General features: G+C 38.6%; 1 protein-coding gene across 1 annotated transcript in view; it reads left to right on the forward strand.

Moving 5' to 3' along the window:
• The window catches only part of Itprid2 (ITPR interacting domain containing 2), a 37,227-nt gene extending 23,019 nt beyond the window's left edge, over nucleotides 1–14,208 (forward strand). The window contains exons 12-18 of the mRNA XM_006997459.4: nucleotides 1,858–1,935; nucleotides 2,015–2,142; nucleotides 2,727–2,877; nucleotides 4,018–4,083; nucleotides 4,724–5,188; nucleotides 12,020–12,138; nucleotides 13,047–14,208. Of these exons, the coding sequence (XP_006997521.2) occupies nucleotides 1,858–1,935; nucleotides 2,015–2,142; nucleotides 2,727–2,877; nucleotides 4,018–4,083; nucleotides 4,724–5,188; nucleotides 12,020–12,124 (993 nt within the window). The 3' untranslated portion in view covers nucleotides 12,125–12,138; nucleotides 13,047–14,208. The remainder of the gene's footprint in view (nucleotides 1–1,857; nucleotides 1,936–2,014; nucleotides 2,143–2,726; nucleotides 2,878–4,017; nucleotides 4,084–4,723; nucleotides 5,189–12,019; nucleotides 12,139–13,046) is intronic.
• Nucleotides 14,209–15,189: the final 981 nt, after the last annotated feature.

The following is a 15,189-nucleotide window of genomic DNA, read 5'->3' on the forward strand; positions in this document are numbered from 1 at the left end:
CCTGAACTCATCTGTACCTGCTCTCCTAGACACATACCTCCTGTTTTGTGGGGGAAAGCTGTAACTAATCCTGAACAGTTAATTTCTGTGCTGAGAGCCTCCTCTTTGTAGAGGAGGAATTGTTTCATGCTATTTTTCCCCTTTCAGCCTATCCTCCTTCTCTTTGTCTGGAACCTTCGATTGTCCTGTTAAAAGCATCTTCTAATCCTTTTTCTCCTTTTTTTCTGCCATTTGGATGTGTTGATCACCCCTAACTTTCTAAGTCTTCTCATTGGCTCTGCTTGCACGGTGTTCTCCTGGTTCTTATAGCTCTCTGACTAGGCTTTCCTCTTCATCCGCTGACCTCTGATGCTGGCCTCCTGGCACAGAATTAGTCTGTTTCCATGGGCTCAAAACTGGAACCACTCCGAAGAGAATCAGGTAAAGTGTGAATTCTGAATGCATGTCATCTGTTACAGTGAAATAGTGGATGGGAAGCTACTTCGGTAAAAATCAAAGTTGCAACTTCTCAAATAAGATACACCTTTTAAATACCATCCTTATACCTTTAACCATTGTCCCTAATGGTTTGCAGTCTGACCAGAACATACCTTTTTCTCCTTCCCCATAAAACAGTTCTGGCTGTGACTGAGCTGTTCAGCATTTTCACTGTACTTCTGTGAGGCTGGGAATTTTCAGAGCCCCTTGTATCTGTGCCTCTGTGGTGTACCTTTCCAGGCCAGCTACGCCAGCTGTGGTTTGTGGCTATGAATGTCCCATCAGTAACTCAGTTGATGAATCTCCTCACTCCTCTCCTCAGCCCAGCAGACAGATAATTTTCTGTAGTCTCCTTGCGTAGGTGATACTGGGCAACAGAGCTTGCAGGGGTCTCAGTATCCGTGAACTTCGAGTAATCTGCAATCACTTGGTTGATTGGTTGGTTGGTTGGTTGGTTGGTTGGTTGGTTGGTTGGTTTGGTTGGTTGGGTTGGGTGATTTCATTGTTGCTGTTTTCCAACTGCAGGGCTCTGTCCCTACCACTCTTTGCATGAACTGCAAAGCTCTGATGGTGTCTAAAGTACAGCTCAGGTGTCACCACTGTAGGCATATTTACCAACTGAATTTTTGTTTATTTTCATGATATAGCCTCCTACCACATACTCATACATTCTCTTTCTCACACACACACTCATATGCATACTCACTCACATTTGCATACGCTGATACATACACACACACTCAAACACATTGCAAACTCATACATTTACTTACACTAGCACACTCATCTCACACACATACATACATACATTTATACGATTCTTTTTTTTTAATTTTCTCTTTTTTTCCTTCTTTACATTGTGAGATGAGGCAACTTTTTGTCTTCTCTGCCTATAACAATAGGAGAGTGTATGTGGTGGCCACTGGCTGCTTGCTCCAGCCACATCAATGTGATGCAGTCTCCCGTTGCATTTGCTTCCAGATCTCTGAGTCTCTCTTTAGCTTTTCTACCTTCTTTTTCAAAGGAAGAAGGAAGTTCTATGAACACACATGTGCATATGAGTGCGCGCGCGCATGCGCGCACACACACACACACACACACGCGTGCGCGCGCACACACACACACACACACACACACATTATCCTTTGCCTCTTCCTTCTCCCAAACAGAGTAATTTGGATCCAGAATATTTAAGAATAATAGGTAGCATTAGAGACTAATTTCTTTTGTTGCTGATTATAGTATAAAACACTGTTGGGCTTGATTTAGCTTAAAGAAAAATGTTATATGCATGCATGTCTTACATTAGCCTTAACACCTTAGAGAACTTGGCAGTAGTCACTTTGACATGGCTTTTAATCCTGTTTCATCTGTTTGAAGTACCCTATGATGAGAGGGCCTGATCTTGCTGCTGCTCCATACAATACTCAGAAGTCATCTGTTCTACCTCTTTATGAAGTAAGTCCCCTCCTAAATTTTTCAGTTGCAAAATAAGTAGTGTGATTTAGAAGTGTAATCTTGTTGCATTGCATTTCAGAATACCTTTCAGGAGCTTCAAGTTGTGAGGCGGAGCCTGAATCTGTTCAGAACACAGATGATGGACTTGGAGTTGGCCATGCTGCGGCAGCAAACTGTGGTGTACCCTCACATGACAGAGGAGGACAGGTAAGGGTTCATTTGTTTTAGTGCGGTCAGGGCCTGGTCTTTAGGGAGCAGGCCTTCGGCATAGGTTCTTGAAGATGCAGCTTCATTCACACGCTGTGAACTCTCTGGTTTGTAAAGCAGTGTAGGTAAAAAATAAGTGTTTATTGAGTTACAACTGTGCCTCCGGGGTGCCAAGCAAGACTGTCAGTAGTCTGCTTTCCAGAGAGGTGAGAGTGCACGGGTTCAAAGAACTAGGCATGGGCTGGAGAGATGGCTCAGAGGTTAAGAGCAGTGGCTGCTCTTACAAAGGACCTATGTTCAATTCCCAGCACCAACATGGCAGCTCATAACTGCCTGTAATTCCAGCTTCAGGGCATCTGACACCATCACACAGACATACATGCAGGCAAAACACAAATGCACATGAAATAAAGATAAATTATTAAAAAAAAAGACCCAGTCATTACCTCAGGGTTGCTTCTGTCTGAATTTATAGAATTGCAATGTTTGTAAACCTTTTGTTAGTTCCTGGTATTCAAAAGAGTGGTGACTAGAAATCACTTGGCTACTATTTTTCCAAAGTTCTGCTTGTCACAATCTGACAGGTATGAAGTTGATCAGCTGCAGGGCTTGCGGAACTCTGTCCGAATGGAGCTGCAGGACCTGGAGATGCAGCTGGAAGAGCGCCTGCTAGGCCTGGATGAGCAGCTCCGTGCAGTCCGCGGGCCTTCCCCTTTCCGATCCTCTGTGCTCCCGGTATGCTGTGGGGGTCCGGGGTCGGAAGTAGAGTTCTTCATAATGTGTGCTTTAGGACAGGGGACTTATTTAACCATTTGCTTCAATGGTTTTAGGACCATGCATAATATTCACATAGCTTTTATCCTACTCACTGGAGATTTAATATTTAATTTTGCCTTGATTACCTTCATATTATACACATTAGTTTTATGTACAAAGTATGATGTTTATATTCAGTATATTTAGAAATACATTGAAAATTTTAATGATAATTATCAGTAATAGAAAAAGCAAAGGTCAACAGAAAAGTTTTGTTTTTGAAGGAAAACTCTTAGTGAATTAAAATATGACTACTTTAAGTTTGTATCCCTGCTTGTAGCTCCAAAGAACATAATCTATTACTCCTTTTCTCCCTGCTCTCTTGTTTATGTAAATTGCCTACCCCTTTGAATTTTTCCTTTATTTTCAGTTTGGTTCTTTTCCATTCCTTGTGATTTTGTGTTTTGTGGTTGATGCTGAAGATTGAACCTGAGACCTTCCCTACGCCAAATACGTGCCCTGTCAACTGGCAGTTCCTCTGGTGCCTTCCTTGTCTCCTTAAGGGACCAAGTGTGATATCCTGATGGCATCCACATATACAATAAGAATAATGAAAGGGACACATTTGTCCTAATGTTGTGCCATTTCTTAGTATTTCTAATGTGCCTTCCCATGGAATGAGCATCACCATTTTGTTCTTATTTTTGCCAATATCTTTCCAGTTATAAAATATATTGGTTTGAAATTTTGAATTTTACCCTACTTTTTCATGTTTGATTTTGTTAAAAATAAATGGATGCATGTGTATGTTTTGACATCTACAGAGGAAGATGTATATACACATATATAAAATAATAATATTCCAAATCATTAGGAATGCATGCTTCCATAGTTTTGACCCATCATTCTGAGAAACGTGTTGGTGGGAGTAGAGAGCCAGTACAGTACAGTAGTGTAGCTGTCACAGAATTTGAAGGAATTCATGGTAGTTGACTACAGTGTTTGTGACATAAAGTGATGTTTCGAGGAAATAAGTGAACAAGAATTTTAGTATGAAGCATTTGCAGTTTGAGAAAATGTGTCCATGTGTGAACCTGTGTGCTGTACTTGCCTTTTCAGGGGATGTGCGGGAGCAGGAGTGCTGATAACTTATCCTGCCCGTCTCCACTGAACGTCATGGAACCAGTAAGCCTCCCTCTCTCCTTCTGGGCTACAGGGGAGGGGTGCTGTCACATCTCACGAACATGCAGTTCTCCCCGTTCCTTCATGCTAGGTTTAAATACAGAAGTTAAGAAGTTAAAGTAATTGGAAGTGAGTTTGCCACTTTGAAATCCAGTGCCCTTTTGGGCCACTAGAAAGCTAGCTTCATTACAATAGTGATTTGTTTTATAACCTAAAGGAGATGATGCACCATAGAAACATTTCATTTACACTTCAAGGAGTCCTTTCTTGTCAGATGCAGAGTCTTTACAGGATCTGTAAAATGACTTATGTATTCATCATTACATTTTAAACTCATTGGCAAAGGCTCTGAGTAACTTTTAATTTTCATTAGTTACTCCTCCATGAAATAATTCAGACATCTGTATGTTAACTAGTAAAATTTCACATCACTGTGTTTCCTACATTCCCAAGTTATGGCTTGAGATTGCTATGAATTTAACTTTGTTTTTGGAAGTGAAATTGACTAGTTAATAAGTTAATGAAATAGAATTATGCCTTTAAAAATCCATGTGATTTGGGACAGTAAGCATAGCTGGGAATTTAACTTTCTTAATTATCAGTCTAAATCTTGCAAGCTAAGAATAACTTTTTTGGCCTCCAGGTCACAGAACTAATACGGGAGCAGTCATACCTGAAGTCCGAGTTGGGCCTGGGACTCGGAGAGATGGGATTTGAAATTCCTCCTGGAGAAAGCTCAGAGTCCGTTTTCTCTCAAGCCACATCAGAATCATCTTCCGTCTGTTCCAGCCCCTCCCACAACAACAGACGATCGCGAGGGCCTTCTGGCAGCACGGGAGGCAAACCCAGAGCCCGCTTAGTGGCAAGAAAGAAGATATTCCGAGCCTCTGTGGCCCTGACACCAACGGCCCCCTCGAGAACAGGCTCTGTGCAGACACCTCCAGATCTGGAGAGTTCTGAGGAAGCTGGAGCAGCTGAAGAAGCCTCACAGGTTGTGGGACTTACATCTCACGTGGAGGAAGAGCAAGAAGATCTCCCACTGATGCCAGCTGCTCAGGAAGTGCATCGAAATGTGGAGCAAGATGAGTTGCAGCAAGTCATACGGGAGGTGGGTCGAGTCTGGGCGTGGGTCGTTAATTGCAGACGGTGTCCTGGTCGATTTGACTCGTGTATTGCTTACTTGTGAGACTAATTTCACTGGCTACGGTAACTGTGGAAAGCTTTAGATTAGCTTTCCCACTGACCATGTATTTCTGCAGATTTCATGCTGCAGGTAATCCCACTTTAAGGGAAGAGTTTTTTGAAAAGTTTGAAGGAGGGAAAGCCCTTTAGACCTCGCATCTCTACATGTCGAAAATGAGGAATTACAATTTAGACCTCTTCAGGATTAAAAGCTGTCATTTTATAAAATTCCGATTGGCATGAAAAAATGAGAAAAAGAAGGAGATTAATATTTTTCCTTTGATGGCTAGAGAAGTGTAAAAACTGTATGATTTGTTCATAGATTGAAACATAGTATGAAAATGGGGTTTACCCTGGATGACAACAGCATGGGGATCTAAAGTGTTGGCCATAGTTCAGGGTTACTAAAGGAGTCACAGGCATGAATGAAGGTTACGAGTCAGGGTCAAAAGTTCATTGAGAAAATGTGTAGAGTGACTGAATGTTCTCTCACTGTGACAACATGCCCTGAGGAACAAGCTCAGAGGGAAAGCATCTTTCTGTTGGTGCCCTCACAGGTTTCAGCCCATAAACACGTGGCTTTGTTGTTCAGGGGCCTGTGGTGAAGCAGAGCATGTGGAGAAAGCTGGGACGGCAGGGCTACTTGCCCTGTGTTATCGGGAGGAGAAGGGAGGTCTGTGGGCCAGGACAACAAAGAGCAGCTACTGTCCTGAGCCTAAGGACCTGCCTGCTTTCTACCAGGTGCCACCTTCTGAGTTTCTGTGGCCTCCCAGTAGCTTGTGGAATTAAGAGCCCATGTATGGACTGATCTAGTGACTTCTCAAAAGGCACACCTCTGAGTATCATTGTATAGGAAACCAAACTATTGGCATCTGAGCCTCTGCAGGTATTTTAGATTTACGTTAGAACACTTTTTACCGTTGAGTTCCATTAATATAAACTGATATAGATCTTTTGAGTTCCATTAATATAAACTGATATAGATCTTTAAAAAGAAGACCACCACAGACAAGTTTCATGGTGGCTTTTTAATCTGCTCTCTGTATAGGTTATACACTCTGAATATTTTTCTGTTTTGTGTTCCTAAAAATAACCATGAAGAGGAAGTATAATTAGTTATACTTTTCTTTTCATTCAGTCCTGAAATTCCTGATAATAAACAATTTTTATTTTATATTAGGTTTGAGTGTGACCCCAGCAGAGGTGGCACTCAGCATGTGTAAGCCCTGAATATGACATTCCCTCCCCCACCCCCCCAGCACAGCCCAAACAGAAAGAAACCAGCAACACAGTTTATAAAGTATCCAATGTAGTGGAAAAGACCTGTAAACCATGAAATTATTGACTTAAATTACAGTGGGGTTAACAGGACAAACCCCAAGGAAAAGTGAAAACTTTCACAGAGGCCCTTAAAAAGTTTTCAGGTTTGGGGGTCTTTTTATTTTGTAAATTTGGGGATCATAAAGTCTATGAAAATATTACCAAACACACACACACACACACACACACACACACACACACACACACACACACACTATGCAGCATTTCTTGTCTCATGAATGCAGATTTCCTAATCTTTTCAGTTATCTAAGAACTAACAATTTAAGAGCAAAATAAATCAAAATAAGCCAGCGAAATTAGGGCTCCCTATTTTCAAATTATTTCTAATGTAAATGTAAATGTGTATCTAACATACTTTTAGAATGAATTTGTAGCATAGAATCTTCACTCAATGGGCCATTGAGCCTCTGGGGCCAATGATTACTGCCTACATACATGGTACCATCATTTATTGCACATTAATAGCTTAAGAAGTACATTAAAATAAACAGAGAATTCTGTGAACACACAGATGATGTCTTCCTGAAAATGTCTGTGCTGTTAAAATATGCAATAAAAACTGTAGGACTTGTCAGGGTAGAATAGGATAGGAAGGATGAAATTCCAAACTTCATCAGTGACACTAGAACGGACAAAAGATATAAAACTGTTCAAAATAGTGGCATGGTTTAATACACAATTATATAGTCCAGAAGCAGATAATACAACAGTAAAAATGGTACTTGGGCCTGGGAAGCGTTTGACTTGTGCTTGTAGAATTGGGGCTTGGGAGGGCTGGAGTTTGTGGGTTACTGCTGTGCGGTGAAAGGATGGTCTGAACTCTGACAAAGCTGTAATACCAGGTGTGAGGAGGAGTGGCTTGTGCACAGGACTGACCTGGCTGGTAGATGGTTAAGTTGTCTGCGTTTTGTGTTCTTAGTTCCTGGGTTCAGCTGGAAGCTACTTTCTGTGGCCACTCATGTGTCTTGAGGATGCAATGTAAATAAATAGACACGACATTTGTGTTACATGCAAATTGTTACCCAGGATTTCTGACATGTTGGAACAAATGCCCCTTTTCAAAATCAGTAGAGCTGCAGGCTGCATGGTTTTCACTTTTTCTCCAGACTTGACTGTGAACTAGTAGAAGGTTTTAATTCTATACATTTATTTGATCTACAAATAGAGTTAATTTAGTAAGTTAATTATGGTTGGCTAACGTTTAGCAAAGTGTACATTCAGCCTCCTCAATCAGGTGTGCCTGTGAGTAGAAATTTGTTCCTAGGTACATGTTTAAGCACAGGACATTACTTGAATTAGATTAATTAAGTATTCTACCTGTATGCATTTTCTCATGGCACATTTGCTAACTCTTTTTTTTTTTCTTCTTCTTCTTTTGTGGTATTTTTGTTCCTTTCACTCTGCTTTGTTTTTAAAGGTCTCCTGAAAACATGACTTCCTATTGTTTGTCTGGCATAGTTGCTCCCTTAATACATGCTGGAGTTCTCATTTTAAAAAATTTGTTGGCCTGATCCATGTTGCAAGTCATTTCCTAGGAAGAAACTGTTCGCTTTAGATCAGAACATTGATTCTTTGGCCAGTAGCACAGCACAGACCATAGAAGAATTCATTTGTTTCCATTATGCTGCCTTGGACCTAAAGAATTATTTAATCATTTATAGGAGTCTCCCATGAAATATAAAAGATGTTATACTTTGTCAACATTTAAATTGGCATGCTAGGCAAATGTTTGACAAACTTTCAGAATGGGTTACTAAACCCATCATGAGAAGCCATTCAGCTCATCAGAATATGGCAATGTTTGAAGGAAATCTGCTTTAACCTTTGCTGTCTACAAAGAAGGGCTTACCCTGCAAAATATATATATAAACAAGGCACAAGGAATATTGATATACTTAGAAAATCAAACTCTCGGAGTACTTTGAGAGCATACATGAATAGATACATTGGCCCATTGCTCATTAAAATTCAAAAACTAATACTTGTTATTATCATAGTTCAGGTAGGTGGTTTTATGTTTAAAAGTTTGTTTACAAGATATTTCAAATACTGAGTATTCCTTACTCCATTTATTTCCAACTGGTAATCTTAAATTTAAATGTCCATGGTATTAAATTTCAAGTTCTTAGCTTATTGTATCTGCTACCAAGAAAATTAAATTTGATTCTATCTTTCTTGTAAATTTGTGGCCCTGACCCCCATTAACAAAGCCTCCATTCACGAAGACACTATCTAGTCTTGGGCAGATCAGTTCTGCAGGTGAGGATTAAACATGTTTGGCAGGCACCTTCAGGAAAACTTTCTTCCTGCACTCCTGGGTGCACGAAAACAATGGTGACTGTTAGGCCTTTGTTTCCACCACTGCACCATGTGAGGCTTTAAAGAGTACTTCATTACTTACAATGCACTAATTCAGTGGAATCCCACTTTGGAAGGAGAAAGTCAAAGTCGACACAAAGGCCTTTCAGACAAGTGTTTAATACACACAGTCTGTCCTTACACTTTTGTCAAACTAGGGATACTCCTTTGCTCAAGTTGTGTACACATCACAGTTGGGAAGAAAACTGCCTTATTATTTGTCTGAGCCCTTGTGATGTATGTGACCAGGGCTGCAATTGTTTACAGATAGTTTAGAAAATGTACATATGTGTAGGAATAAAAAGATGATTTATTGGATATGTGAACATGCCATTTTCACGGAGACAAATTCAACATTGACTGTGGAAGAATAAATGTAGATTGTCATGATTTTAGTAAAGGTTTTCTATGTTTATTTAAGCTTCTAGGCTTGGTTTACAACTGTCAGTACATCTGACATGATTAAACATGTGTTTTGGTAGAAACACAGCTTCTCATGTATTGCCTTGGAATCTTTTAGCGACTGTCTAAGGGCCATGGCTTTGGGGCCCTAGGCACTGTGTAGATGCAGCTTCCCACGTCACACCAGCAAGTCATTGTGCGGTGCAATAAGTAGTCCTTTTTTAATGTCGAGTAGTCCATGTAAAGTCTACACAGCCTTTTAGAAATTGTGCTCACAAAGATAATTTTATCACCATTCCTAAAATTGTTTTACTCTGAACCCTCCTGTCTTCTCTATAGCATGGGGAACTTTAGAACTAATTTATTTGTCCATGATTCCTTTATAAAATAGGTATTATAGGCATTGTGTTATTTTCAGTGCTTGTTTAGAGGTAGATACTTTTCTCTCTTTTGTTTTGTTTGTGTGTTTGTTTGGTTGGTTGGTTTTTTGTTTGTTTGTTTGTTTGTTTGTTTCCAGAAGAGGTCTCACTATGTAGCTGTGGCTGTCCTGTAGCTCTCTCTATAGACCAGGCTATCCTTGAACTTCCTCTGCTGCCAAGGGCTGGGATTAAAGGCATGCACCATCTTTTAGTCTTTTATTATTTTTGAGACAGTATCATTTTGTGTGCCCATCTAGAGTAAAATATGCTTGACAGTAGAGAGTCATGTTTGTATGTTTGTTTTCTTTTTTGTTGAGATGGATTTTGCTCAAGATGGTCTCATGCTCCTGGGTTTAAGCAGTTCTCCTGTCTCAGCCTCCAAATGACTGGGACTATAGATGCATATCATCCTGCTAGGGTCTTAGATATTCTTTTATACTTTATGCCAGTAATATCTGTGTTACCCAAAATGCTTAGTATTCATTTTTAATTGGTATATCATATGCTAACTAGTTAGCTAGTTTGTGTTTTGAATGATGAACAGGAAGGAGGTGTTGTAAGGTTGTTTTTTCATAGTTGCATTAGAAAACATCTTATAAAATACAGATTTGCAGTGGTCTTTTTCTTCACACTGTATTTGCCTTATATACTGTGGCTACAACCATCTGGTTTGCATGTTTCATAGTCATTAAAAAATGAACCTAAAATACTAGGAATTTTTTAAAAACTTTGTTATTTAATGTTCTAAAAATGATGGTAAGAGGTAAACTTAAAATCTTATATTTATTAACCTGCATAACAGGGCAAATGAATGGTTGATAGTGAAGGCACATTTTGTTTCTGTTGTCTTTTTGGTTTGAGCCTAGCCTTTAGCACTGAGCCATCTCCCTGGCCCTATTGTGCTCCTATGAAGAGTCATATATAAGTCTATGTATTATGGACAAGGTTTGCATGGCAGAGCCATTTTTAGACTCTAAGTGAGATATTTTCAGGATGTATTTAGGAACGTTTTAGGAAATAGATCAGACTGACAGGAAACTGTGGAAAAGTAGAATTTTTAAGAGCTAGTTGAGAGCAGCACGGTGCTAATTTGGGAGTGCATTATCAATTTACTTCAGCAAGTGTACATTTAAAGCCTTTACAAAGAGCTATTTGGAGGTGAGGCTATATCATTAGAAAGAAAAGGAGGCTTATATTGTATTAAGACATCTAGACAAGAAAATCCTAATTAGAATGATTGTTGTCTCGGGTCTGTTTGCTTTTTTCATCAACAAAATGAGAAGTCTATTTCTTTTCTGAGTGTGTGCATGTTTGGGTATTTATTTGTACATGGGTTTGTGTGTGCCTGTGGAAGCCAGAGGAGAACCTCAAGTGTCATCTTCGAGAGACTTCTACTTTTTTTTATGAGACAGAGTCTCACACTGACACAGCGTTCATGCATTAGGCTGAGCTGGCTAGCTGGGGAGTTCCAGGGACCCACCTGTCTCTACCTCCCTGGTACACATCACCATACCTGGCTTTTTTTTTTTTTTTTTTTTTTTTGCATGGGCTCTGGGATCAGAGTCAGATAGATCCTCATGCCTACATGGTAAGCATTTACTGATTCAGCCCTTCCCCAACCCAAGATGAAAGTTCTTACCTAAGCCAGACAGACGACAAGCACACTATAACACTAAAGCAGATGGTTGTTTTGAGTGTGTTTATAATATTTAAAAATAAGTATTATTAAATGAAAATTTCTTCTGTCCCCTTAAAATGTGTTAAATTAAGACAATATATAACTTCTATAGATATTCTCTCTTTAGTTAGTAGAAACAGGCAGAGCATTTTTGCCTACCTATCACTTTGCTACTTACAGGTTTTCTTAGCAGTAAAAGCATAAATCCTGTTGACTTCATGCATCTGTAAAAGCAACATTGCAAGATTTACATTTAGTCCTTGCAGTCTGTTGTGTGAAGTAACTTAAGAGAAGTTCTTATCATGTTGGTCCCATGAGAATGGTGATTGTTTTTGGTACTGTCATTATCTGGGTTGTGCTCCACCAGACCTCGGAGTCTGATGCGGGTTGAGGGGTGACCTGCGCTGCAGGTGCGTTGGTGTTGGCCACATGAAGGCTGGGACTTTTCTGTGACTCAGCTGACTCTAACAATGAAGTGACGTGTGATTTTGTCTGAAAACTGAAGGAAAAAAGAGCTTAGTCCTGTTGTTAAATGTGCGTTTCTGTTTCTCCCCTCTAGATTAAAGAGTCTATTGTTGGGGAAATTAGACGAGAGATTGTCAGTGGACTTTTGGCGGCCGTGTCTTCAAGTAAAGCGTCGACTTCGAAGCAGGACAGTCATTGAGTGGAGTTTATTGGGTAATGTGTATTCGTTTCTTCATTTAACTAGATATCAATCGACACTTAGTTTTTTAGTTTGTTATCTCTAGCTAAATTTTTATTTTTGTAATGTATGTCTTAGTTGTCCTATGGTATGAAAACCATATATAACCTCATGTAAAGTGTAAACAACTCAATTTAAGAACAGAATTGCCTACAGTGTATGCTTACTTTGAAATTTAATTGTAGTAAATAAACCCTGAAATTGGGCTTTAGATCCAAATCTTACTTTAATGTTAATTAAATTGTATTTCAAATGTACAATTTGTGAGCAAGAATTTGAGAATTAGTCAAAAAATTGTAATAACTTTCCTTGTTATTTTTAGTCTTTTAAATAGATATTTTATATATTCAGTTCTAATCCTAATTTATTCATGAATTTTATGTGATTTACTTATTTAAATGAATAGCTATATTTTATAAATTATATTAATAGAAGTTCTTGGTGAACACACTAAGGAATAATAGTCTGTACAACATTTCCCAACTGAAGGTGTTTATTCAGTGTGATATGAAGAGTGCGATATAATTTCAGCTGTGGAAAATGAGAAAATATTTTAATAAATTATGTCAGAATCAACTCTGAGGATTCTTTTTCAAAAGCCAAGGATCAAACAATTAACTCTCAAAAAATGTATAGTAGCCAGAGGATTATATGTAAGTGTTCGTATGTATATGCATGTATTTGCAGATAGGTAGATGTTGGATAGATAGATAGATAGATAGATAGATAGATAGATAGATAGGCAGGCAGATAGGTATAGGTAGATATATGTATGATATATGTGGGATATATGTGGATTTATTTGAATAAATTTCACATTTCTTTTTAAAGAACTTTCAAAATATTAGAATAATGTTTAATGTTCACATTTCCTTCTTTTTAGGGTTGGGATGGCTCCCATTAGCTATAATACTGGCGTTATCGGTGATTTATGCTGGTGGAGGTGTTATTTGCCCTTTGGAAGATACTTTCTACTGAGCTGGCTACTGTACACAATGGATAGTGTGCATTTCTGTATGCAATGTACAGTATACGGTTCTCCTATGCATAAAACTTTAAAAACATATGTAGAAACTTAGGCACTTTGCTGACTCATTTCTAAACTATCAGACTGGCCATTTGAAAGTCTAGTATTTATTTGTATGTCAATATTTTTCCAGTTGATGTCCTATGTAGAATTAATTGTAAAACTTGAAGAGTTCCAGACATAACCAACTTATAAATAACATATTTCTTCAGACTAGCTTCTACAACACTGACCTCTATGAGGTATTTACTGTGCAATAACAGATTCATCTTCTGAGAGCTTGAAGCAACCTATGACTTTTCCCTCCACTGCTCTTCAGTGGGTCACTTCCAAGAAGACAAATGATTCTGTTGTAAAAATTGCTCTTAATTCTTGAGGAGGCTACTGAGAAGCAGTAGGGTAGATCTCATGAGGTTACCTACAACTACTTCATGTTCTTACACTGTAAGCCTTGTTGCTTTGCCCCAAACAAATGTAATTTTATTATAGCTATGTGCATTATGGTAAACACTATGTACTTTCTGCATTGTTCAGATACCTTACTTAAGATGTTTCTTCTGTCTTTTAGACTAAATAGTATTGTCAAGATAATGGGGCCTGTGACTTGAATGGATAGAATAGAAATGAATAAGCTGTTTTTTGTTTTTTTTTTCCCAAAATGAGGTTTAGATATGTTTTCCTCATGCATAAATGATTTTAATTCAGTTTTAACCAGAAAACTCTTGTTTTTTCTGAAAAAAAAAAAAAAGTTTCCTATCTGGTATTATATGTGTCAAATAAATGTATAAAGTAACAACCAAATGTTATTAGAAATTAGTCTTTTAGTATTTGTAATCTTCAACTTCTATTATGTAACTTTGTGTGAGAAATTTTAGTCAAAAGTGCTTGAAATGTTAGCATTCTTTGAAAGACTATCTAAAATGTTTATAAATATTTGAACAATCACACAAAGACTGATCTCTAAAAAACAAAACAAAAAAAACCCATTAAAACAATAAAGTATTTATTTTGCCTAAAATGTTATTTTTTTTTTTTGACCTGCAAGGTGAAGAATTGGGATTACTTTTGATGACTAACCAATAAAGTCTCAACTGCTTGCTGAGCCTCTCCTCCCCTGATGAGGCTCCTGCAATGCTCTCAGGAAGTTCAGTCTCCACCACCAAGAAGAGGCACAGGACTAATCACTCTTTGGTGTATAAAGGCCCAGGGCTAGGATCCCATCTAAGGCCAGGTTGGAGTTGTCTTTTTTTTTTTTTTTTTTTTTTTTCTGAGACAGGATTTCTCTGTGTAGCTTTGTGCCTTTCCTGGAACTCACTTGGTAGCCCAGGCTGGCCTCGAACTCACAGAGACCCGCCTGCCTCTGCCTCCTGAGTGCTGGGATTAAAGGCGTGCGCCACCACCACCTGGCGAAGTTGTCTTTAAAATGTACATTTAAACTATGAAGAGCAACTAAGAAGCCAGGAATGACACACATGCCTATAGTCTCATTATTGGAGTCGTAGACACAGGAGTATTGGGAGTTCAAAACCAACCTGGACTACATGTCACTGTGCATCAAAAAAAAAAAAAGAAAGAAAGAAAGGAAGGAAGGAAGGAAGGAAGGAAGGAAGGAAGGAAGGAAGGAAGGAAGGAAGGAAGGAAGAAAGAAAGAAGAAAGAAAAGGAACAGCTTTTAAAATATTATTGTTAGTTGGTCAAATTATTCAGGAATTTAACCAGTTGATTGTGACAGTGATGGTAAACATGCAAACCAGACATTCCATATGAATAATAAGTAATGCAAGCATTGATAATTTTAGCTATTTGGGTTTTTAGCCAATTTCAGTCTATTTCTAACAGAATAAGACTCTTGGGTTTTGATGATCAATATTGGTGGTCTAACAATTGAAACACTAGGCTGAGTCAACAGGCAGATCACTTAGCATATGTTCTGTTAACTTTTCTGCTCCTTGGTTTCTTGGGAAGTTACCATGTCCAAGCCACCAAGCTATGTAGAATGA

This window comes from Peromyscus maniculatus, chromosome 4 (genome assembly GCF_049852395.1).
Source record: "Peromyscus maniculatus bairdii isolate BWxNUB_F1_BW_parent chromosome 4, HU_Pman_BW_mat_3.1, whole genome shotgun sequence".
Classification (NCBI taxonomy): Eukaryota; Metazoa; Chordata; class Mammalia; order Rodentia; family Cricetidae; genus Peromyscus; species Peromyscus maniculatus.